Raw genomic sequence first — 26,003 nt, forward strand, 5'->3', positions numbered from 1 at the left:
TATTTATATGCTGAAGCAATACTGTAGCAAATTTTATTCCACATAATTTTGGAATTTCTAGCATTGAAATTGTTGGATAAAAGAATCTAATCTGCATTTCTGGGGCCAGAGATAGTGCAGTGGGTAGGGCTTTTTGCCTTGCATGTGGCCAACTCAGGATTTGATCCCCGGTATCCTGGATGGTCCCCCAAACACTGCCAGGAGTATTTCCTGAGTGCAGAACTAGAAGTAACCCCTGAAGATTGCCAAGTGTGACCCCAAACACATTTCCCCCCCAAAAAAATATCTACATTTCAGTTTTTGATGCCTACAATCGAATTATTCTCCAATGATAATATCAGTTCACATACAGCCTCAGTAGTGTATCCAAGTTCTTCTGATACTTTGCTTTGTAATGCTCCACTTCAAAAATGATAAAAAAGTAACTAGTCATTTTGTTTTGCATTTCTTTTAACAATTCAAATGGATGTTTCTAAGTGTTCTTTGGGGCTTAATTCTTGATTTTGTTAACATTATAGTCCAAAATTGGGAGTAATGGTTAAAAGTTGTAGAACCTGAAACTATCTGGGCATTTCAAAAGTATTTTGCTGAAATTGAGATCCTTGTAACACTTTGATAGTGCACTTAAAGTGGGTGCCCTGAACTTGGGGCTAGTTTCCGATAAAGATAAGTGTCAGCACATTAGTGCTTGACATAACATTTTATAACGGCGCGGGCTCATGTTGGTTGGGCAGCCCATATTCATCCTGTAGTTTTGCCGTTTGGCTCTTGTATTCTCTAAGGCAGTCAGGTGGGGGGTGGGGGTTCCAAGTAAAAATGCTGTAAATGGAGGGGCATAACATGAGATAAGGGAGCTAATCAGAAGGACAGTGGAGTCACAAAAAAGAAACAAGATCGGAAAAACACAGTTGGAAAAAGGTTGAGAAGCACTGCTGTGAGGTTAACGCAGCTGGAAGGACAGCCTGGGAAGAACTCACGAAGTCTTTACTACCTTTTCTCCTCAACCCCTGCCTTTGACAAGGGGAAATAACTGGGGGTGAGATGTGTCAAGAAAGAGAAAAAAGAGCAGGTGAATATTTGAAAAGCATCCGTGGTCTCTGTCAATGTATCAAAAGTAATCTTATGTCAGTCTTTGGAAAGAACACGCATCACACTAGGATCCACCATCGATGTTCCTATTTCCGGACAAGCCAGTGCAGCATTGCTGCAATACTAGAAGTAGACAGAAAACTGGAAGGTAACTCTGTTTAGCTTGTTTCTGAGTATCATCTTTCAAGAGAGAGTGATAAGAACTATTTAGAGAAATGTCAGTGTGTAAGGATTTATCATTTTGTTTATAAGACATCCATCTTCCATCACCGTCAAATAGTGGTCTCCTTGAAGTATTTTCAAAGACTCGAGGAAGAGGGAAATAGCTTTCAGAATATTAAATAGACTCTCTCTATGTTGTTCCCAAGGAGAGAACTAGAATCAGTTGATGGTACTTAGGAAGATTTTTCTTAGAATGGTGAAAATTTATTCTTCAGTTTGAAATAAATCGGGCATAAACTAGCTATTTGTCAGCCAAAGAATCCTGTAGAGGATAGAGGCGCTTACTGTGAAAAATTGATTTGGGTAATCCCTACCACTTTTTTTGAAATCTAGGAGTTGGGCTTTTTTGGGGGGGGTTTCTTTTTTTTCCTTTTTATCATGTTGAATGAATATTCCTTTTTCTTTTTAAATAGGACACTGATGAGATACAAGTTAACTATCCTGGAATGTTTGAATTGATGGAAGATTTACAAGGTAATAAGAACTTTAAAGAATTTTTAGACTCCATTTGATTCATATTTTTGAGAAGCAACTCTGGCAAGGCACTGGGGCTTAATATTAGGGATACATTGGTGAGGAAAAAACAGACTCTTCCCACGGCCAGGGTCACTCAGCTACACAATGATTAGTGTTAAATTAGAATTGTGGTCAGCTATGAAACAGCGGTATGTAGTGCTCCGACAGCCTGTAAAAAAGTAGGACTTTTATGAAGGTTGCATTTGAGTCTGGTAGAGTACAGCAGTGTTGAACTCAGGCAGTGATTTGCAGCTCAGATGTAGGCACAAGAAAGAAGGTTGTGGGATAAATTTGCAAAATTTAAATTTTGTCAGGGGATAGTCTGGAGGAGTTAACAAGTCTTAACCGCAGAAGTCATAACCATGCTCTTGAAAAAATGAAAATGAGGTAGGTAGGTGAAGAGCAGAGATAAGCCCAGCCAGAACTGCATTTGCAAAGACCCTGTTCTGAGAATGCCTGGTAATAATGGAAAGAAGAGTTCTTAAACTAGAGAGTGGGAATGAAAGTGATTAAATTGGTGGGCAAATAAGAGCTAGAGTTCAAACAGGATCTTAAAATCTTTGTCAGGTTTGTCTTTACCTTAAAGCACCCATAGAGGCATTTTACTGGAGGAAGCACAGTAAGGGGGGAGGGGGGATGTTCATTTATTAGCTTTATATTTTCAGTAGAACTAAAGGACACATAAACTAGACATTGAGGTTGGTGTAAAGATCACTGGAAAATGATGTTTTGGCTTAAGGTGATGTCAGTAGAGATGGAGAGAAGTGAATGAATTCTAGCGATAATTTGGAGATAGCTGTGATAGTTCTTTCTAGTGAAGTAGGTGTGGATGCATGAATGAGAGACATTTCAAACATGGCTGCTGAGTTTCTAGTACGCATAATCAGATAACTTGTTCCCGCTGTTGATGGAGGAAGTAGAAGAGGAGGTATGCCAATGTATGGGTAGAGGTATCTGCTCTTAAGCTTACATTTGGATGTGTTAGATTTGAAGAGCTTTTGAAATTCTAGGAGGAGTTGTCAAGTAGTAGTGAGGTAAGTGAGTAGAAGTGACTAGCTTGGTTGAAAATACAGGTGAGTGGATGGTGTTTGAAGCAGTTGCCTTTGATAAAAAGCCTGGAGTAGGAAGAGAATGTGACCTGGTCAGAGCCTTTTGGAACCTAGTAGACTAACACAATAAAAGATGTACCTGCAAAGACACTGAGAAAAAGTAATTCAATGAGCTCTTTAATGAACAGTAGTGGGGAAATAATGGTTTTGTCTAAACAGATGCTCCCAAATTTATTTCACCGGCTTTCCCTTACTTATCTGATAAAAAAAAAAATCACTCAGCATCATCCCAGAATATCTACCTTGTTTAATGGAACAAACAGAAAGTGTCTCCCAATTCCACCTGATCCTCCCATCCTCCCTGCCTTTATTAATATAGCACTTCTTACTGTTAAAGACTTACTTTGGGAGACATAGACCTAAACCAAGGAGCAGAGGTAGAATAGAGTATTCAGAAGCATCAGACACTGCTGAGAAGTGAGATGCTGAAATGACAGCCCATTAGATTTAGAGACAAGAAAGTTATTACTGTCTCTGGTAAGAACTCATTTGTTGATGCGATAGGAATACAAGTAATGAGAGTAGGTTGAGAACTAAGTGGAAGGTGAGAGATGGGAGACTCTCTTATCCTCTTCAGAAGTAGATGCAAGGAGAGGTGAGAGATGGGAAAATTAGAGGGGCCTCAGCCCTGTGCACCTCCAGGTGTGGCACATGTAAAAAGAAACTTTCCCTCCTGCTCCCAAAGAGTTGAGATCTGTAGAGTTATAGAATGGCCATTGAGATGGATGCTGGAGGAGTGATTTTTTTTTTTTTTTAAGGGAGCTTCAACTCACCTCACTGAGAGTGTGAAGTTTGGGTCTTTTATTACATAACTGGTCTTAATAGTTTCTGTGGATGTTGGAAACCAAGGGGATTAACAGTGTGTTTCATGAAACCAGAATTACTTTCCTAGGGGGCGCTTAATCTGATTCTTGAAAAAACTACAAGATTTAAAGCAAGAGTATTATTGAAGTCTGTATATTGTAGTCTGTTTCCTGTCTGCCCCCCCCTTTTTTTTCATTTTTTGAAGGGAAGGATGGAGGTGCTGCTAATTTTTCTCTTTTGCTCATAGTATAGAGAGATACAGACCCATGGGCCACTCCTGCAAGTCCTTGGCCAAGGGGCCTGAGTTCCATGCAAAGCCCCGTGATGTCATGCTGCTTGGGCCCAGTGGTGCTGAGCTGTTAGGGTATGCAGTGCTGGGAATTGAACCCAGGACTCCCTCATGCAAGGTATGTGCACTAGCCCTTTCGGCTATCTCCTGGTGCCAAAATTCTTGCCTTTTTGGCCTAATGCCATCTTTTTGTGGGTATAGGTGGTGCGAGGGAATAGATACAGGCTCTCACGTGTGCAAAGCAAGTGCTCTGCCACTGAGCCACATCCCCACCCTGGCATGATCTAAATTCACTCTACTTCTTAAACCTGCCCATTTGTAACAAAGTCCATTTATCCCTGATCTCACCTCTGAGTTAGTGCTTCAGTGAGGCTTACAAGATGAAATATGTGTTGCTGAAAATTCAGTTTTGTAGTCAGTATTCATTGTAATTTAGTTGAGTTGGCAACTGTAGCATGCATGCCCAAGATGGCAGAGGAGCAGCTCGAAATCCTGCAGCCCTTCCTAAACCCAGCCTTGAGATGCACAGGATAGAATCACAGAGAGCCTTCATCCAAAGGCTTGAGCATTAGAGATGGCTAATCATTAATCATTCAGATTTTTGTGATTAAAAAATATTTTTTAAATAAATAGCATTTATCTTCATCAAGTGGCATGCCTATGGTTCATTTCTAGAAAGGAAAGGGAAAGAAACTGGAAATTAGACCTACTAGTTGGAAAAGGTTGCTGCCAACCTATTTAAAAATGCAGTACTTTTGGATGGTAGTTGCAATTCTGGTTTTCTAATATCCTAATTTTATAGTTGAGCAAATTGAGGTAGAGAAAAAAGTGTTTTCTCTATGATCACACCAAATTTAGAGTTCATTTTAATCCAGAGTCCTAGATTGCTTTTTTGTATGTGTGTGCAAGTGTGTGTGTGTGTTTGTGTGTATATGTGTGTGCTTGAAGTTGGCAGTAATCTTAAGAGTGTAACTGGTATATTTTAATCACCATTCAGATCAGGAAATAAAATATTTCTAGCCCTGTAAGATTGTCTCATGCCCCTTCCTCATTGTTCCTCATTGAGAGCTTCCTCTTCTCTGAGGAGAAGGAGGTCATATATCTGTGAGAACCCTTGCCTGTTTGTTAAGTTTGTCAGTTCTTCTCTTATTTTTACTGTATAGTCTTTAATATCATGATTCTTTATTTTTGATGTCTTTGTAGGAAGACTTAAAGGAATTATCTAGAAATAATTTATTCGTGATATTTGATGAAATTAATGTAAACTTTAACTTGTTATATTCATTTACTTCACTTTATTGAATGAATACCATGGCTAGCCTCTGAGCCAGTGATGGAAATGCATAGTGTCAGATCTTAGGGAGCTTATATAGTAAAGCAAGAAGCAGGAATTTATAGTAAAGAGAGAAGCAGGCATGTTACTCAGCTGGAGATCTTTGTTGTTGTAAGGTACAGTGAGAAACACAAGAAAATGTTCGCAAGTCTTCTGAGAGTCAGGCAAGCATTAGTGGAAAAGAAAGGCAACATTTAAACTAAAATTAGTTTGTCTAGAGAATGAAGGCATGGGTGGAGGCTTGGGGAGTTGCATTTTATGCTGAGGAAATGACTTGATTAAGTTGAGACGGAAAAGGACATGCACTTCCTTTACATTCCTGTTTATGGAGTTGTATAGTGATTCACTGTTGCTAGCATGCATAGAAAGGGAGTTAATGGGTAATGGCACACAATAGTTCATTGGAGTCTTCTTGATTTCATTAGGTGAACCTTACCTAGTGTTGGGAGAAATGTAGAGAAGAGATGAATTTTTGTGCTCACGTTCTCCAGGACTTAGATTATCAATTAGATTTGTTTTTTTTTTTGTTTTTTGTTTTGTTTTGTTTGGGGGAGCTACACCTAGTTCTGAGCTACAACTCAGAACTGAACTTGTGGCTCTGTGTTCAGGGATCACTCTTGCTGGCACTTTCAGGACCATATTGAAGGCTGGGAATTGAACCCAGGTTAGCCACATGTAAGACAAATGCCCAACCTGCCATATTTTCTCTCCAGCCCCTATCCGACTAATTTTCTGAAATTTAAGGCCGAACTAATATGATCAATCTTTCTCATGATGCATGATAAAACTGAGGCGGACGTAATATAGGAATTTTCCCAAGATAATGTATTAAGTTGCGGTGTTTGGATTTAAGTTGAAGTTGGTAGCTTGAATCCAATCCTGAAGTCTCTCTCACTCCTGCCTGAAGAGATTAGAGAGAACTGAGGAGAGGAGGAGTTAGGGAGGTATCTGAGAGACAACCAGGTTTTCTGCGTTGCTTGTTAGTGGCATGATTATGGTAACACGTATGATAATGTTACCTTCAAATTGATTTTTGATACTTTTCATTGTGTTGGACTTTCTTGATGGTTGTGGTATATCTCATTTAAACGACCATTTTATTATTAATTTCACAGAAAAAAAGTCCAGAATGTTGACCTAATTTTACAAACAAGTTGCATACCAGCCAGTGAATGCATGAAAACTTTTGAAGGGTTTCACAGTGATTTTGAGGTAAGTTCAGTTCTGTTCCTTTTTGTTTTAAACAGTACTCAGTATTATTCCTAATAAACCATAATAAATTAGTTCCTTCTAATATGCAGTTGAACTTAATCTTAAAAACACTGTGAGAGTCTTAAAAAGTTCCTTGCTGGCTGGATTTTGCTGTAAAGCCCAGAACTTGTCAGAATTCCCTGCATCTGCCTTCCATATGGTTCAGTTTTGAAGATGGCAGGAGTTCAGTAGTTTAAATGATGTTGTGTCACGCACAGCACAATGCTTCCACAAGAAGGGAAGTTTTATATTGGTCTTCTCTCAGAAGGAAAGGAAATTGCCCTCAAAGCAGTTACTTGATATATATCATTTGAGTACCTTGAATTGCTACATGGTGTGTAGACATAGGTGTGACCAAAAAGAGCATAATTTCTAATAATCTCAGCATATCCTAGTACTGGTCATTGAGAAGGTATTTTAGGATTTCTAGTGCATTTTGTGTTTACATTTTGGGTTGGCTTTTTTTGTAGGCCTCTTTTTCTTTGGTTACCGACATTTAATGAGTGGGAAGCTCTGGCAACAGGGAAGTTGAGCAGCAGTGAAACTACCACAGCCTTTAGCAGTGCATTCTTCACGCTGAGTCCCTGTTTAGCTTTGATGTCACATAGGAAGTCTTCCTTCCTTCTTTCCTTCCTTCCTTCCTTCCTTCCTTCCTTCCTTCCTTCCTTCCTTCTACCCTCCCCCCACCTCCCTCCCTGCCTCCCTCCCTCTTTTCCTCTCTTCCCTCCCTCCCTCCCTCCCTCCTCCAAATTGGAAGATTTTATTAAAGAGGTTAGATTAAGAAAAAGGGGGAAGGGGTGGGAAAGGCACTGAAGCCTGGAGGTGTCTCCTTAGCATGGTATCCTACAGAAGAGAAATTTTAAATTAGAGCGTACATCGAAGTTCCAGTGTTAACAGAAGAAGCCATTAGAAATCATGAGGTCTGAGGACCTGGGTGATTCTCTTAAAACCATCAGATTCCTGAGACAAGAAATATGATTCGCCGTTTTCTTGGTGATTAGTCTCCTAGTTTGTCCATCTGTTCTTTATGAGTCCAGGCTGTTATACTCAGAGGATGCAGAATATTACTTAGTACAGAGATTCATCATTTTAGGGAATTATATAGCACTTTTGGGATGGGAGAGTAGAAAAGATTTACTTATTGCAGCGTATTTTCTGATTATTTTCTAAGACTACTAAGAACTTGGTAACTATTACTTTTATAGAGGCTGGAGTGATAGTACAAAACTTAGGGCACTTGCCTTTCATGTGGTTGACTTGGGTTTTATGTCAGTACCACATATGGTCCCTAAGCACTGCCAGGAGTGTTCTCTGAACACAGAGCCAGGAGTAACACCTGAGCACCACTGGTTGTGATGCAAACAGAAAAGAAGATAGATGTTTAAAGGAGTGCTGCATGAATGTTTTTTTGAAATAGGAACAATAGGCCAAATAAATTTATCAACGTTTGATGTGGTATAGAGCCTTGGTCCTTGGTGTAGAAAGTTTGAAAACCACTGGTCTAACACCGTGGTTTCTGACTGCTACTTTGTGACTGATACGCAAGACAGGTGTTGGTCTACAGGTATAATAAGGTTAAGTAACACTGGTATATAGAGAATAAGTGTAAAATATTTTAACTTTGAGTCTGGGGAGATAGCTAAAGGGGCTAGAGCCCCCTATTTTCAATCCCCAAAACTTCAGCACTATATGGTTGCCTAAGCACCATCTGGAGTAGCCCCTGAGCTGGAAAGGTTTTTATCTAATGTGGGATTAGTAAAATACTGCACACTCTGAAAGCACAATATTTTTGTTGCTGTTAACGGGGTCTTAAAGCTGTCTTCAATATTTCATGATCTTGGAAGCTAAATTTTGCAAGTCATACTTAAATTCATGGCTTAGAGGTTGTGAGGCATTGTAGTATGGTACAGTTGTCAGCTGTTTGTCTGTACATATATTTATTTTTTGGACAGATTCGTTTATGCTCAGGGATCCTGCAATGCCAGTTGTTTAACTTGGATTTCTGCATGTGGACCTTGTGCTCTGAGTTTTTGAGCCACTGACCCACCTTTTCTCATTTGAAATGCACTTACCAGACCTGGGATATAGCTCAGTGATAGAGCATTTTGCATGTGGAACACTCTAGGTTCAATAATCTGGCACAAAGAAGTAACTTCAATAAATAAAATGTACTTACCTGCCATGATGTCTTTTCTGGGGAGAAGTGGAGAACTTGGGCCACACCCGGTGATACTCTGGGGTTACTCTTGGCTTAGCACTAAGAAATTACTCCCGGTCATGCTCAGGGAACTATTTGGGATGCTGAATATTGAACCCAGGTTGGCCATGTGCAAAGCAAGCATCTTACCCAGTGCACTATTGCTCTGGCACCAAGGATGACGTCTTAACCTGGAGGGCCAGTCACTTTTTTGTTTCCCAGCTCGCTTATAAAACCCTGCTAATGGGTTTACTTCTTGAAAATTGCTTTTACTTGTCTTAATAAAGTGAAAACTGCAAGTAAAGCCTACTAATGGGCTTACCTCTAGAAAATTTCTTTCTTCACTTGTCTTGATATCTAAGAAGCTTTGGGTTCTTTTGCCTGGGAATCATTAAGCAGCCCTGCCAAGATGGGTTATTTCACATAACTGTCTGAGGGAATGGGGATGGCTGTATTCTGGAGATGTGAGCTGCTCAGTATCGTCTAAAACTGCCTGTAGTCTCCGTTTAGGTATGGGCGAGAGCAACTGTGCCTGGAACAGAAAGGCCCTGCTGCACCGGGACACGATGCTAGCAGCTGCGGCTGTGTATAAAGGTAACATTGCTCACCACTCTTCCACCTGTACGTCCCCGAGAGTTTTGCACACTGTCATGTTTATCTCTTTAATCCCCATGCGGAGGCAAGGGAGATCCCTCACAGAGGCTATAGTTCGTGGCTGGCATACACAGGGCCCTAGCTCCCATCCCCAGCATCTCATACTCTCCTTAGAGCCACAGGGTTTGGTCTTCTTGGTGCTCGCCACGCTGGGGATCTCTCTTTTCTTCAACCTAAATCCCCCCAAAAAATCTCCGTGCAGTTTTCTGTAAGTTGCAGTCAGATTTCTTGTTCTCTTCAAAGTACATCTTGTAGCTCCCTATCATTTTTCCCATCTGACTGTACCGTTTCTTTCCTGTTGACTTCTCAGTGTAAGGGTATGTCTCATGAGCCATTCTCAGAATCCTCTCACTTGCCTCGTATCCATTTGTCTTTGAGAGGGATGATTTTTTGCTTTTGTTTTTTGGGAGGCCACACCCAGAGGTGTTCAGGGCTTATTCCTTGCTCTGCACACACGGCTCACTCTTGGCAGGAGTCAGGGTACCATGTGTGGTACTGGTACTCAGGATCGAATCCAGTTCAGATGTGTCCCAGGCAAGCTCCCTACATGCTGTACTATTTTTCTAACCCTGGGAGATATGATGTTGTTGTTTTGTTTTGTTTTGTTTTTCTTTTTGGGTCACACCTGGTGATGCACAGGGGTTACTCCTGGCTCTGCACTCAGGAAATAATCCTGGCGGTAATATGGGGGACCATATGGGCTACTTGGCATTGAACCCGGATCAGCTGCATGCAAGGCTACCCTTGTTGTGCTATCTCTCTAACCCCCACATGATTTTTATTGAGCAACTTTTATTTTCACTACTTGTATGTTTTCAGACTTGAACCAGTTCTTTTTTATTATTATTACTTTTTTTTTCTTCAGTTAGGACACCTTGACTTACAAAGGTTTTCATGTTGGACTTTGTTTTAGGCATCCGATGTTACAGCACCAATCTCACCACCAGTGACCTCAGGCCTCTATCATATTCCAACATGCCATATAACAAATTTATTTCGTATTGCTTGCTCCAGCAAAACTTAAATGGCAAATGGGATTATTGGAAGAGAACTAAAAAAGTCAATTTGCAGTGATTAATTGCCATATGATTTTAATCTATGTTAATAAGGAAATTCAAATATTTAATACAATATACTATACTGCTTATGTGGCTGTGCGATAAATGTACTCAACAAATTATATGCTACTCAACAAATTACATTTCTGTCATTCTGTGAGGACAGGCAAAGAAGACAGAGCAACCTCTGGCTAATTCTTCACCACCATCCTGGAGGTGGAGTCTGGTGGGGGGTTATCTACAAAAACTCACTCCAGTATAACAACACTAGAAAACCAATAGGGAAAACACATAGAAACCCACCAAACTCAGTGAGCAAAACAAATATCACCAAAGACATAAACAACACCGGTATATCTTCAGATAGTCTTTAATGACACTATGATGAGAGTATTCAGTGAGTTCAAAGGAACCATAGCACAGGTAGTCAGCAAAACACAAACAAGTATGAGTCAAAATGAAAACGCTATTGCAGTCAGAAATGAAGAAAATTTGATAGGTGATATAAAAGAATTTAATAAAAGCTCTATAAAAGAGAGACTATAAAACCCAGCTCCCGGAAGAGAACAGCGCAGAGTTTCCTGACCCCGCGCCTGGCTGTCCTCGCCGGGGACCCTTGGAGGGGGGCGGGTTGAGTTTTCCTCCCCACCCCAAGCAGAGCTCCGGCAGCCAAAGACCTCCAGAACCAGCCACCACCATGCTGAGACCACTCTCCACACGCATGAAGGTACTGGCAGAGGAACAAAGGCATGCGGGGCTGAGATCTCCAAGCCTGCTCGGATCAGGGCTGAGTATCCTCCACCCAGATCCTCCATCCTCCAGTAGGCAGGGGTCACACCCACCAACTGACCCCCAGCACCATGTAATCCCGTCAACCGCCAAGACCCAGAGACTATAAAACCCAGCTCCCGGAAGCACGCGGCCACATTTGTGGCTGCGCGACATCTTATTATCTCATTCTTACTTTGGACAACATGGCAGGCTACCGAATATAAGGCAGAGTCTGGCAAACTTCCTGTGGTGTACCCAATATGCCAAATACCAGTAACATTGATGGGTCTCCTTCTCCTAACCCTGAAAGAGCCTTGAATATGGCACTCTTTTAAATCTCAGGGCTAGATTGAAGGAGACATTACTGGTGCCTGTTCAAGGCAATCAACGAACAACAGGATGATCGTGATCGTGAATAAAACCTCTTAACAGCAGAATAACATGCTAAGCATATTATTATTGCTCCAATATGAGATGAAGGAAATGGTTAAGAAACAGCTGAAAGTGGAAAATAGTCTGAAAAGAAATGACAGCATACTAGAGAACTGTTGGATGAGTTCAAGAGAAATAGTATAAAATTGGTTGGAGTCCCTGAAGAACAGAAAGGCAAAGGTGAAGAAACAATAGTTAAATCAGCGATAAGATTTCCCCACAGGCTTGAGGATTACAGGCACTGGGATCCAAGAGACCTGAAGGGTCCCAGTGTAAATAGCCAATTAGAAAAACTCCAAGATACATAATATTCAAAATGACAAAATATAAACATAGAGGCAGGATATTGGGAGTAACAAGATCAGAAAAGGAACTTACACAAAGGAAAGCCCATAAGATGTACAGCATATCTTATCAAACAAGATCATGAACCAGAAGAATTGGGAAAATATAGTTAAAAAACTCAAAAAACTAAACACTTCACCAAGAATAATCTATCCTGCTAGACTATCATTCAGATTTTGAAGAAACTCCACAGAACTTCATGGATAGACAATAGCTTAGGGAATTTACAACCTTGAAGCCAGTTTTGCAAGAAGCATTCAAAGAGCTCCTTTAAAGGACAGGAGAAACTTCCTACTATGTTTCATTGAATATGGCACTCACTAATGATATATATATACATATATATATGTATATATATATATGTTGTCCTCTATTAGATAAAGAAAGGTTAAAAACATCATTTGTCACAAATTGACTTATTGAAATATTATCTAATTATATTTGCAATTTTTTTACATTTTTGGACCAAGTATTATGAAGTAAATGTTATATGCTTTCCAAGGGAGGGGGGTACTAAGCCTCATTTACTACAGAAGATTTGATGATTACTGCAATAAGGTTCAAGTACAAAATAAAATTTACTGCAATATTTTTTAGATGCCAGTGTTGAAAACTTAGTTATGTAAATGAGAATGGATTTAAGCCATTTCTTTTCTGTTTGTAGAAATGTACAGAAATGAAGATGGTTCAGTGCCTGCCACGTATCAGATCTATTACATGATTGGATGGAAGTACCATGATTCACAGGTGACAGTCAGACAAATCACTTTTCTTAGTGATTTCTTGTTTTCATTTGATTTTTATTGTATACTAACTTAGAATGGGGAAATTCTTGAATATAATACAGTAGTAAGGGATTGAATCATGACTCTCTGTTTCTGATATCTTAAATTTTTATGATTCTTTTCAGGCAAAACCAGCTGAAAGAGGTTCGGCAACTGTATCATTTGGCGATCTCGGAAAGTTAAGCAGTCGTATGTCACAGGACAGAAAATCACAATAAATACTTTTTTTTTTCAATACTAATGTCCAGAATTTTCATGAGATGGGTAATTTTCACTTTCAGATTGTGATATAAAAAGCCATGTGTATACTTTACTAACAGATTTCTAATAATTACAATCTAATACATCTACCAGACTGGAGCGATAGCACAGCAGGTAGGGCGTTTGCCTTGCATGCAGCCAACATGGCTGACCCGAGTTCAATTCCTTCGCCTCTCTCGGAGGGCCCGGCAAGCTACCGAGAGTATCTCGCCCGCACGGCAGAGCCTGGCAAGCTACCCGTGATGTATTCGATATGCCAAACACAGTAACAACAAAGTCTCCAATGGAGACGTTACTGGGCCCGCTCCAGCGAATCAATGAACAATGGGAGGACAGTGATTCAGTGTGAATACATCTGTATTTATTAACTATTTCCATTTCTTGTGTCTTTTGGGAGGAGGAGGGGATAGTGCCATATCTGACTGTTCCCAGGGTTTCCTCCTGGCTTTGTGCTCAGGAATTATTCCTGGTGGTGACAATGTGGGGTGCTGGGAATCAAACCCAGGTCAGCAGCTTGAAAGGCAAGCTCTTTAACCCCCATTTTATGGTTTCTTTCTTTAACTGAATCACAGTTAGAGACACAGTTACAAAGTTGTTCATGATTGGGTTTCAGTTATACAGTGTTCCAACATCCCTTCATCGTGTGCATTTCTTACCACCAATGTCCCCAATTTCCCCCCCCTCCCCCCTCCACCCTCCTCCCTTGGTCATTATGGTCAGCAATACAGGGGGTTCTTCTCTGTTAATATGAATATTGTTATCTTGTGATTTTAGTGCTTTATTTGCAAGTTCAGCCCAAAAGCAAGAAGATTCTTCTCTGAAAAACATATATAAATTCCAGTCATTTGGGGAAAAAATCCTTAATTGTGCTGATATTTTGTATCTTTATTTCATTCAGTTGTTTTTATTATTTCTGGAGACAACCATAGTCATGATGATTAGGAAAGAATAATTTGGTACATTCTTTATAATTCTGGTTCATTTAGAATGAAAATACAGTTTCTGTAAGAATTACTCTAAAATTAAGTCTTAATTATTAGTCTTACTATCATCTTTGCCATAAAGAGACACAGAGCTATTTAGATATAGCTTCTCTAGAGCTATTTAGTTCTGTGCTTTAAAGTATTCTTTATTGAATCTTCCCTTACCTTTTTAATTGTTTATTTTTCACCTCCATGATCTAATTGAAACCAAATTATCATTTTGCATTCCATCCTACCATAGGTAAGGAGAATATTTTTAAGAATTAGAGAGTATGAGAAATCATACGGGGTTAGAACATGTGCCTTTTATATGACCAGGGTTCGATCCCTGGCACCAGGTTTGTTCACCCTAGCCCCACCAGGAGTGATCCCTGAGCATAAAACTAGGAGTAAACTTTTTTTTCCCTTCTTTTTGGGTCGCACTCGGCGATGCCCAGGGGTTACTCCTGGCTCTGCACTGAGGAATTACTCCTGGAGGTGCTCAGGGGACCATATGGGATGCTGGGAATCGAACCCGGGTCGGCCACATGCAAGGCAAACACCCTACCCGCTGTGCTACATCTCCAGCCCTAGGAGTAAACTCTTGAGTACACACTGAGTACAACTCAGTGTGGCCCAAAACCAAAAAGAGAGCGGGGCAAAATAGCTGCACGAAGATGAAAAATGCTGTTGTGTTTTTCTCATTTCAGACACTATTTTGACACTGCTTTAATATTTGGCAGTAGTATTTTAATTCAGGTCCACTGTCCAGTCATCAAAATTATTTGGAGGCAGGAGTGGAAAGATAATACACAGTTAAGGCATTTGCCTTGGCACCACATACTGTCTTCTGATCACTGCCAGGAGCGATCCAGGTGTAGCCCCAAAACCTCAAAGAACAACTGCAAATTGCTTGGAGGCATAATATTATTGAACAGTGTTGGGGTGAAGATGGCTACAGCTCACTGAGTCCAAGTCTCCGTCTGTATAGGCTTTGACAGCCTTTTTATTTGACTTAGGTTTTTCTTCAGTTTGAAGTAATGTCAGTTTCTCTGTTTTCTCCTTCCCTCCTTCCAACTCCCCACTCCTGAAAGCTTTTTAGAAAATTCATTGGTATTTGAAGCTGGGATATTCCTGGGAGCTTTGGAGCTTTGGGTGTCTGCATGTGTGTGTGTGTTTGTGTGTGTGTGTGTGTGTGTGTGTGTGTGAGAGAGAGAGAGAGAGAGAGAGAGAGAGAGGAGAGAAAGACAAAGGAAAAGGTACCTAGGAGAAAGAAGACAAAAGGTAAAGGTGCCTAGGAAGCACATTATAAAAATGGGGGTTTGTTGTTCATTTTAATTTAAATATTTCTGAATTAGGGTCTGGGAATGATAGATTTGACTGCCTTGCCACGAGACCATGAGTTTGATCCCAGGCACCACCCTACATCTCATTGGGTGTCTCCACAGGCATGGTCTTGTGGTCTCACCCACAGCCTAATGGGCGAGTGTCCAGCATTACGCTTTCAGTAGCAGCAAAAGGGAAGGAGAAGAAGACAAGTGTATTAAATTTTTTTTCAGAGACCAACTAAATTTTTTGAAGAGACCAACAACAAAGAACCCTTTGTAAACTGATTGTAAACTGATGACTGAAGAAAAATTGAATTCCCTGATATCTGTTTCCAAAAGCAGTCATTTACAGCTTTCAGTCTGTGGATGGATGCCAGTGTACAGACATTTTCTGCTCTTCTTTGAAAGGTTATTGCCACTAAATGCAGTCATTTTGAGCCACTGTTCCATGGACTGATGCCAGTGCACAGATGTAAAGAGGTTGAAAACCACTGTCCTTGGTTTATGTACATTTGCTTTTAAAGAGTGCAAAGAAAACTTTGTAGCCATGGCTGAGGAAATGGTCTGAAAGTGTCATTATATGCAGTGTTAGGAGTGTAAGAAACAGGCCAAAAGTTAAGTGGAAGACTTGTAGTTTTCTTTTCTTTTTTGTAGTTTTTGTATACATTTGGAAATTCCTGACTGAGGACATTGCTTTTCTTTGTGTCATAGTAATGGAGGGTTGAGTATAGGGAGGAATCTACCTGTCTCATAAAACAAGCTTGAATTAGTTCTAAAAACTAAAAACTAAAGGAAAGAAAAGTTACTGAGAACTCTTAAAGTATAAGTAGAGGTAGTAAAGTTACTTTTGAGTGACGGTAATGTATGTGTATATATATATATATATTTTTAATTAATGGCTTAAAGCATCTATCAAACTTTGTTAGGAAACCACAGGGAATTCATTTTTTCTGAATAGTTGTGTTTTCCAAATAATTAAGCACCTATTTTTTCTAAGCAACAAAACTTAAAGTATCTTTCTTATCAAAAGTATTTTCAGTGAATATTTTATTCTTAAAGAGTCCGAAGTGCAACCCTTTATAACCTTGTGCTATTTTCATGAGCTCCAGATATGCAGCATTGTTTGCTCCAACCCTGATCTAGTCCTAGAAGGATATGGTTTGTTTTATGTCTCTGTTCCAACACTTTTCTTACTGGTAGTTAGTAAGCTTGACAAAAATGAGCTTACTCAGTTCCTTCTGACAGGAAGCAAAGGGGAATAAGATTTATGGAGAATGTCAGTCCTTTGTAGTAAATGGTTTTATTGATTCTTACCAAATCTTCGTGGAAGTCTGTTGCCATGCTCCAACTCTTGTCAGTTAAGGCTTCATTGTGAGCCACTGGGACTACTGGCTGACTGCTGGGAGGCTTTTCGGAAAATTGAAAGAGCATTGATTTACATTATCGTGTTTCAGGAATGCTTTTTCTTTCCTCTTCAAATTTGTCATACTCCGTCTACTCTCCAAGTGCTAAGATCCCCACATCTCCCTTCACTCACCCTATAGCTTCCTTTTCCTTCCACCAGTCTGCTTGGATACAATGAAATATTTCCTGGTTTTTATCAGTATTCCAGATTGTAGGCCTGGAAAATTCCAGAGGTTGCAATATAAATAAAAATTTATATATATATATATAAAATAGTTTTTTTTTCATTTTTAAAAGTCATTTTATTGAGATGTAAGGTACCCATAGATACTAGGTATGTGATATGAATATAAAAAAGATGTACTTAAAGAAGTGTATCACTCAGAAAGTATCTGTGGAGCAAGTTTTGTTCTTTTCCTTACATTTTTAGTACCATTTATATCCACTAGGTGGAAACAGTTCCAGTATGGCCTGTTTTGAAAATATATATACAGTTTTTAGTTAATGTATCAATCCTTTAAATATGGATGGCATAAAAGTGTTTTGCTCCAGATTAGCTTCTGTATTTTAGAAAAATGATTAATAGGTATATGGAAAACAGATACTTGATATTGTACTCCTTTTATTCCTTTTTTATTCTTTACCAGGGTTACTTGACAAATATGTATTTGGCTCATTTAGAAAAAATTACTATGAAAATAATAGGTGGTACAGCAGGCACTGGTTGTTTAGAAATAAGGCAATTGACCAGAGTGATAGTAGGGCTGGTTAGTACTTCCCCTTGCACATAGCTGGGTTCAATCCAGCACCACATATGGTCCCCTGAGCACTGCCAGGAGTGGTCCCTGAATCCAGAGTCAGGAGTATGCTCTGAGCACAGCCAGGTGTGGCCCCAAACCAAAACAAAGAAAATAAGATGCTTTGGTATTTGTGGTGATTTTTAAAAATCCACCGGTTCTTTGATACGCTTCTAAGAGGTGGGACAAACTTCATTCTCTTTTGATTATGGGCTGAATGTAATGATTTCCTCCCACCAAGTATAGCAGGCAGTGATGGCATGTTCCTTCTCCCTTGTTCTGTCTGTGCTCACTCATTCCTGAGAAATCAGCTCCCAGGACACCAAAACAACACTCTGGAGAGAGTGTGAAGGAGGAACAGGCCCTATGGCCATGTGAGCGAGCCTGCTTGGAAGCAGGGTCTCCGGGCGCTAGCTTCAGACCACCATGCTGTTCGCCAACATCATGCCAGTACAGTGAGGCACCTGGAGCCACGACGACCTAGCTAAGTTAGAGGACACTGTGGGGCAATTTGTTTCACAACAAGAGATACCTAATATGCTCTCTTTGGGGAAAGTTGAGTGCCTTGGGTGTGGGATAGAGGATAGCTTGCTTCCTTGGAATGATAGCAAATCAACATAACTTCTCAGGGAACACTGGACCTGAGTGAGATCTTTCTTTGAGATTTGAGTCCTTGGTATCTCAAAATAGAACTAATCTCCCAAGGTATATTTAGTAGGCCTCAAATTTCATTTCCTAGGAATAATAGAATCAATTTTCTGAATGCCTGAAAGCCTGACTGGGGCTGGGCCAAAAGAAACCAGAGAAGGCTCTGACCTTGAGACTCAAGGAGCTAAACAACTATGCCTGGTTTCCAGTTCAGTCCTTTCTGCCTTGGCTATTGAGGTGCTGACAGCTTATTAGCAGGATCCACTTTTGATGTTGCAGCTATTACTAGGCTCTCAGGTAAAAGTGCTGTGAAAGTAGTGGCTATTTCAGAGGACAAAGTTGAACTGAATGCGTTAACCTTTGCTAAAACCAGGCAGAAGTCAACTGCCTGCACCTTCCACGTGGCAAAGGGAATCTGGCCAGCCTCCAGCTCTTCGTACAGGATCTCATGCCCATGCTCATCCAGATGCCCTTTGCTGTTTCTGTATAATCAGTAGCAGTTCCCAGATGGAAAAGTTAGGAGTCTGTTGAGATCGAAAAGGAGGCTGTGGAAGGAAAATTCCAAAGAAAAAACCTACCATCCCTTTCCCTTCTGGGCCCTCCCAAATTTAGTAAGGGTATTGTAAATATTACTTCATGATAGTACACCTAATTTGCATGTATGAGGCCCTGGATGGAATTCCTGATGTCCCCCCTACTCAAAAAACAGATCGTTCCTCTTTTAAGAGGGCAGATAGAATATGATGATTGGAGTTCGCATGATTCGTGATTAATGTCTCTGCATGATTAGGGCTCATAACTCCCTAATTGCTCCTGTCAGATGGGAGGGAGGAAGAGAGAGGGAGGGGCTGGGAGTCAGGTGGCCTGGGTTTAAGCTTGGCCTTGCGGGTTCCTAGCTGACAACACTCAGTGAACTCCCATCTCTTACCCCAGGATTGTGAGTGTCGCTGGTGCCCATAGAAATGCTCATCTTTGCACTCCAGGTTGAGGACTTGGACATCCTTTCTAGCTGTTCTTGTGCTCACCTGACTGGCCAGAAATTGCTTGTGGCACCAGAGATCACAGATAGAGCTGCCAGACACAGACAGTTGTTGGAGCCACACTAGCAGCAGGGATCAAATTCAGCCTTGACACTTTCATATATTTGTGTTGTGAATCTCACAAAGGAGCCTGTATTTTGTGGCATATGCCAGACTCAGTGATTCAGTCAGTAATCCTTGATCAAGGAGTGCCTTCCTTGTAAGACCTTGAATGTATTTTAAGAAACATTAGCCTGCTGCAATGCTAGGCATTGTTTTTTAATTGTTAAATTACTTGAAGAGTTCTGGGAAAAATCTACATTCAGGAGCTGTTCTGATCATTTATCAGATTCTTATTCCTTTTATAAAGAATAAATCAGTGATCAGAATCTATTCACCTTAAAATTATTTATGAACTTCCTCAAGGAAGTTCAGTATAGTGGTTACAATTATGAAGTCCAGGCAGTAGGAGGTAGTACTGTGGTTAGGTGGCATGCCCAGCTCAATGCTCTCAGGTCCCTGAGCACCTCTTGGTTGGACCTTATGGATCATCAGCAACCCTGGCCTGAGTAGCTCTGTACCCTTGGGCCTTAGACTGAAACTCAAGCCCAGTCAGTCAAGTGCTGCCAGGAGGGATCTCCAGACTACCTGAGCACAACTTGGGAGTCCTCTCTGCCCCTCAAAAAAGTATGGACTCACCTGCAATCCTGGCTGTATACCTTAGAGCCAGGGTGATAGTCTAGGGTGTGGGGTTCTTGCCTTGCACTCAGCTGACCAAAGTTCAGTCCCCTGCACCTTCTGTGGTCCCCTGAGCATCAAGAGTGATTCCTGAGTGCAATCAGAAGTAACCCTGAGCACTGCTGGGTGTGGCCAATAGAACCAGAAAATTCAAGTTTATTAATAAAAGAAGAAAAATGGTAGGGTGTCTTCCTGGAAAGGTAGTTGTAATGATCAAATGAGTTACTAACATATTCCATTAGAACGGTGCTAGATCTTAAGTGATAATGTTAGCTATTCTCGACAGAATGAATTTTAGAGATAACTTGAAGAATAAATTATTGACTGCTGTTGTGATAGCTTACCATTTGTCCTACATAAAATCCCCTCTAGCTCACATTAGAAGATGGATAAACAGATTCCATTTAAAGTCTCTGTTCCTTTTTAAAAAGAATAAATCACATTATCTCAGACAGCTGTTTTTCCTCTATGGTGAAATCCAAATAAACCTCAAATATAAGAGATTTGTTCTTAGACTCTTATTAGGTGAAGATTGAATGTTTCTTTTTTTAGAGGCACTTTACCTAGAAATTATTTTTTGATTAATGAGATACAAGCTAGGATAACTCGGTTCCCACAAGCGCACAGCACCAAAAAAAAAAAGGTTCTGTATCAAAACACAGACACAAATGCTGGATAGCATTCCTTTTTTTTTTTTTTAACCCCCATTTTTTAAAGCAAAAAATCAAAAATCTTTTTTTTCTTTTTGGGTCACACCCAAAGATGCTCAGGGGTTACTCCTGGCTCTGCACTCAGGAATTACTCCTGGCGGTGCTTGGGGAGGGACCATATGGAAAGGTGGGGATTGAACTCAGATTGGCCGCATGCATGGCAAATGCCCTACCCGCTGTACTATCGCTCTGGCCCTCCTTGGTTCTTATTTCCTTTGTTTGGCAGTGGTAGGGACCAGGAAGTCAAACACGACTGTGGCTCATGAATGTTTTGAGTTGTGATGTTTGCAGCAGGTCAACCAGCAGTTGTGGTGCTTGCACACTTGACCACAGTACTACTTAAGACTTGCATTCCTTTGGTTTGCAGTAGTGCGCAGATGCTCACAGCAGGTCACACACATTTTGGTTGTGGTGTTCTCCCAAAGTTGCTGTAGTATTCACATGTGCTGACCAGGGGTCACACTCCTAGCTGTGGTGCATACTTGTCTTTCAGTTTATGACTCATGCAAATGCCACAGTGAGGTGCACATGGGACCCTTGGCACTGCAACAAAAGCAACAAAGGGAAGGGCATGTGATTGGTATTTGTATCAAGAATATAGGTTCAGAGAGAGAGTGCAGGGTAACGTTAAGCCACTTGCCTTGCAAGTGGCTGACCTGCGGGTGGTTTGATCCCTAGCACCGATTATGGTCCTCTGAGACTCCAGAGGATGGATCCATGAGCTCAGAGCCAGGAGAAATCCCCAAGCACCACAAGGTGTGGCACCCCCTCACTTCCCAGAAAAGTATAATATATTTGAGGGAAAAATTAACACCTTTATATTTTCACATATTTCTTACTAAAACCCAAGATATGTTTACATTTACTCTAATTTTTTTATTAGATTATTTCCGTTTCCTCTTTGTAACTTGTCATCTTAAATTTTTAAAAAAATTTTTTTTAAAGTTTTCATCTAGTTGTTAATCTCTCATTTAAAAAGTATTTGAGATGATTATGTTCAGGCACAGTGTGTAGTGTGCAAATGAAAAACTGATTTCTGCTCTACAGGGTCCACAGTGTATAAATAGATATTGACTTTTTCCTTGCTTGGTTATCATCTGTGTCTTCTGATATATTTAGCATGATATTTCCTTAGATGCTTTCTTGGCTTTCGTTTTTCCATAAAGCACACCTGAGATAAAAATTTGAATGCAAATCGTTTGTTTGGAGAGGGTCTGGAAGAGAGGGAAATGGAAAAGTAGAATAGATAGAGGAAATCTTACCAAAAGTGTATTAAGGATCAGGCAGTGAACGGCTGGTACTCAAAACTGCCAAACACCTTCTGAGGAACTCTGAAAAATACTCTATTTGGTCTACAGAATTGTGTTCTCAAGCTCTGCAAGGAGACCCAGGAGTTCTTCATGAGATGGGATAGTTCCTAGCATTAGTGCTGCAGCATTTATGTTCTGCTCTGTGTATAGCCAAAAATATTCCTGTAGCCAGAGAGCCTCCTTCATAGACATCAGAGGAAGATGCAGAGATCTCAGAACTGGGCTTTGGGTCATGAGTGAGGCACTGGTGTTATGTCCTACACACACTTGTCCACCTGGAAAAGGGAGTAGTCTTTGGAAAGTTCAAGTTCATTTCATAGAGGAATGGGAGAGAAAAATAAGATATGGGAAATTGGTGTAATTGAATCACCGTGTAGTATTGTCAACAGTACTTGTAGTATTGATCAATAGGACTTGAGGCCAGAGTGATAATATAGTAGGTAAGCTGCTGGCCTTGCATGAAGGTACTCTGCTACCCACCTTTGGCACTTATGAACCCCTCCAGAAGTGATCCCTGAGCAGGGAGTAAGCCCTGAGCACTGTAGAGTTTGGCCCATTGTCTCTAAAACAAAAAACAGTACTGATGGATCACAGTTAAATTGCCAGGTTCCGTTCTGAGTCATCAATGAATCCCACGCTGATTAACAGTGGCTTTTGTATTTTTGTATGTTGTCAGGATTTGAAGGGAAGGATAGAATGGAACAGAGAGCATCGACTTTGGCATCAGTTCTAAGTTTGAGTCTAATCTTTAAAATAAATTAGCTTGGGTGAGACTTTCTGGTTTAATTTTGGTTTGGTGAGGGTTTGGTGCCAGTTCTGGTGGTGCCTGGAGGTTGCTCCAGGCTCTGTGCTCGAGGACCAACCCATGCAGTGCTGGAGAATCAAACCTACAAAGCATGTGCTCTACCCATTCAGCTGTCTCTCTGGCCCAGTGACACATTGTTTGGGATACTAAGTGCTCAGCAAGTATGTTGGGTTTTGTTTAGGGTTTTTGAGTTTGGGGTGGGGGTTACATCTGGCAGTGCTCAGGTATTAGTTCTGACTGCACTCAGAAATCACTCTGGCAGGCCAGGAATTAAACCTGGGTCAGCTGCTTGCAAAGCAAGCACCGTATCCGCTGTGCTGTCTTTCTGGCCCCATAAGTACATTGTTGAATGGAAAGAAGGCCTAGGAGGTACCTCTTAATCACTGCAGCAGATACTAGTATCCATTCCACCAAGACTTACCATTATTATTAACTGCCAGCACCAGCATTTATTTGTTCAGGCCTTTCTGTGTGATCCCACGTGCCTCTCAGGAGTCCTGAATTGGCGATGGATTAATGCTCCAAATAAGAGAAACACACCAATGACTGCAGAGAGTTGTGAATAAATAGCCCAGATTTTTGGCCTTCCTCCCGTGGCTGGGGTAACTCTAAGATGCAGTGTCTCTATGGGCAGCCAGAACTTCCAGTGGAATTGCGTTCTCGAGCTCTGCTCTGGTTCTGTTGCTGTCTCACTTCTTCACTTTCCTGTCTCCTCAGATCCCTACCCAACAAACTCCTTACACCTAAATCACTTGACAGCATCAGCAACTGAGAGAACCTAAACTAAGACAGTCACGCAACTTGGATTTGAAATATGCAGCCCGATGAAGCGAGACCTTCCCTTCCCCCAGTCTTAGTGTCACTTTCTGCTCAACTCCATAGCTTTGGATACTGTGTGAATGACTTGACCTATCTCATGGAGTTTGAGGCCTGTATGCTGGGCAACTAGAGCTGTTCTTATGCTGGTGAGGCAGTCATTCTCCCCAGCTGTCTTGGTAGAAGTTGCTTCCCCATGCACCACAATGACCCCCTGGCTGTTGCAGGAACAAAAGTCATCCTATTATCCCAAGATAACCTCAGATGGCTCAGGAGCCATTGTCCTCAACCAACTTGTGGGCACTTATAAAGATAACAGTTTATTGTTACTGTTCATCCTTGCTTTCCTTTATTTTCTCTTTGGTTCAGTTAGGAGACTCTGGGGTCATGACTCAGTATGTTCCCTTTGCTAAATAATGTGAGGAACTGGGCCCGGGGTGATAGTATGATGGTATGGCGCCTGCTTTGCACGCGGCCAAACCAGGTTCAATCCCTGATACTGCATATGTGCTCAGCAAGTATGTTGGGTTTTGTTTAGGGTTTTTGAGTTTGGGGTGGGGGCTACATCTGGCAGTGCTCGGGTATTAGTTCTGACTGCACTCAGAAATCACTCTGGCAGGCCAGGAATGAGCTCTGAGCACTACAAGGTGAGCTGTCACCCCCACCGTTGCAGTGATGTGAAGAACAGCACAATTAAATAGACCTAGAAAAATAAGAATTTTAAGATAGTTCCTTGAGGTATGCATGTGTACCTGAATGAGGAAGAAAGAAAAACATCTTTCCTCTCTCCCAGACCACAGGACATCTGGATGTTTTCAGTCTAAAGTGGGAAGACAAAGAGCCAGAAGTAAATCTGACAGTCTGTCTCATTATTGTCTTCCAATTGAAGCAGCTCATAATCTGGCGTATGTTTTTTGTTTGGGGGCCTCACCTGATGCTCAGTGTTTACTTCTGACTCTGTGCTCAGGAATTACTCCTGGTAGTGCTTAGGCGACCTTGTGAGCTGCTGGGGTTGGCCACATGCAAGGCAAGTGCCCTGTCTTCTATACTGTCACTCTGACCCCTAGCTACAGATTCTTTGTGGTTTCTCTCATTGAATTGTGGAGTCTAATGCTTGACTAAATGTAACAAAAGTCATAGCCTGAAACTTCTGAATAAGGTTTTGAAAATATGCAGCTTCTGCCTAAGTCTCTGGATACTCTCCAAGACTCATCCTGAAGATGTGACATGTAGGCGTCTGGTCAACCTCACAACTGAACCAGCCTTTCAGCCTTCCCTGCCAGGAAGTGAATAAAACTGTCTTGGGCCCAAGAACATTCTGTTCACTAAACACCAACCAGTGACATATGTCCGTGCCACGTTGAAATAGATGAATTGCCCCCGCCACACCACATCGAGTTACATAACTTCTAGTTGTCAGGTCCTTCTCTATGGTAATGAGGTAATGAGGTACTTACAGCTACCTGCCAGGCTCATGAACATAGAATGAGAAAACAACCTTTCCCATAGTTCTGGCTTCCAGAGCATTCTTTACTCTTCTTGCACCTCTTTTTTTGCTGTTTTGGATCCCCAAGGAGGATCCAAAGATTGGGGAAGTAATTACGGAGGGGGAAGGGAGTAACAATATATATGTACATATATATATATATATATATATATATATATAATTATTAGGGCCGGAGAAATAGTATAATGGTAGTGGGTAGTAGCATAATGGTGCTTGCCCTTCATGTATCTGACCTGACTTCAATCTCCAGCACTTACCAGTCCCCTGACCTTGTCAAGAGTGATTCCTGCAGAACCAAGAGTAAGCCCTGAGCTTGAGTGCTGCTGGCTGTCGCCCCAAACCAAAAAAACAAAGAATAACAAGAAATTTATATTCCACCAGCTGCAAGTTTTCATTCATTCATTTTTTCATTCATCATCCTGTTATTCGCCGATTGCCTCGAGCAGGCCCCAGTAACATCTCTTTCATCCTAGCCCTGAGATTATATTCAAGGCTCTTTAGGAGAATGAGACCCATCATTGTTACTGGTATTTGGCATATTTGGTATGCCACGGGGAGTTTGCCAGACTCTGCCCTGTGGGCAGGCTACATTCGGTAACCTGCCAGTTTGTCCAAAGTAGGAATGAGATAAGATGTCATAAAAAGATGTTCTGATAAGATGTCGCGCGGCCGCAAATGCGGCCGTGCGGTTCCGGGAGCTGGATTTTATAGTCTCTGAGTCTTGGCCGCTGATGGGATTACACGGCGCCAGGGGCCCAGGTGGTGGGTGTGACCCCCGCCTACTGGAATTTGGAGGATCTGGGTGGAGGATGCTCGACTCCAATCCGAGTAGGCTTGGAGATC

General features: G+C 41.2%; 2 protein-coding genes and 1 pseudogene across 5 annotated transcripts in view; 2 read left to right on the top strand and 1 right to left on the bottom strand.

Annotated features, from left to right (window-relative positions):
* Nucleotides 1-13,085, top strand: part of NDUFAF5 (NADH:ubiquinone oxidoreductase complex assembly factor 5) — a 42,759-nt gene extending 29,674 nt beyond the window's left edge. For 3 of the 4 annotated variants that reach the window (XM_056121628.1, XM_056121625.1, XM_056121627.1), the window contains 4 exons: nucleotides 1,725-1,785; nucleotides 9,321-9,404; nucleotides 12,735-12,817; nucleotides 12,981-13,085. In XM_056121628.1, the coding sequence (XP_055977603.1) occupies nucleotides 1,725-1,785; nucleotides 9,321-9,404; nucleotides 12,735-12,817; nucleotides 12,981-13,073 (321 nt within the window). In that variant the 3' untranslated portion in view covers nucleotides 13,074-13,085. The remainder of the gene's footprint in view (nucleotides 1-1,724; nucleotides 1,786-9,320; nucleotides 9,405-12,734; nucleotides 12,818-12,980) is intronic. The other variant, XM_056121626.1, reaches the window with a different exon arrangement.
* A 5,399-nt stretch (nucleotides 13,086-18,484) lies between these two features.
* The window catches only part of SEL1L2 (SEL1L2 adaptor subunit of SYVN1 ubiquitin ligase), a 174,827-nt gene continuing 167,308 nt past the window's right edge, over nucleotides 18,485-26,003 (bottom strand). The window contains exons 20-21 of the mRNA XM_056121630.1: nucleotides 23,701-23,871; nucleotides 18,485-18,737 (exon numbers count right to left, since the gene is read on the bottom strand). Coding sequence (XP_055977605.1) covers nucleotides 18,485-18,737; nucleotides 23,701-23,871 — 424 coding nt within the window. The remainder of the gene's footprint in view (nucleotides 18,738-23,700; nucleotides 23,872-26,003) is intronic.
* Nucleotides 18,958-19,077, top strand: LOC130030858 (uncharacterized; annotated as a pseudogene).

Source organism: Sorex fumeus, unplaced genomic scaffold (genome assembly GCF_029834395.1).
Source record: "Sorex fumeus unplaced genomic scaffold, SorFum_2.1 ptg000044l, whole genome shotgun sequence".
NCBI classification, from domain to species: Eukaryota; Metazoa; Chordata; class Mammalia; order Eulipotyphla; family Soricidae; genus Sorex; species Sorex fumeus.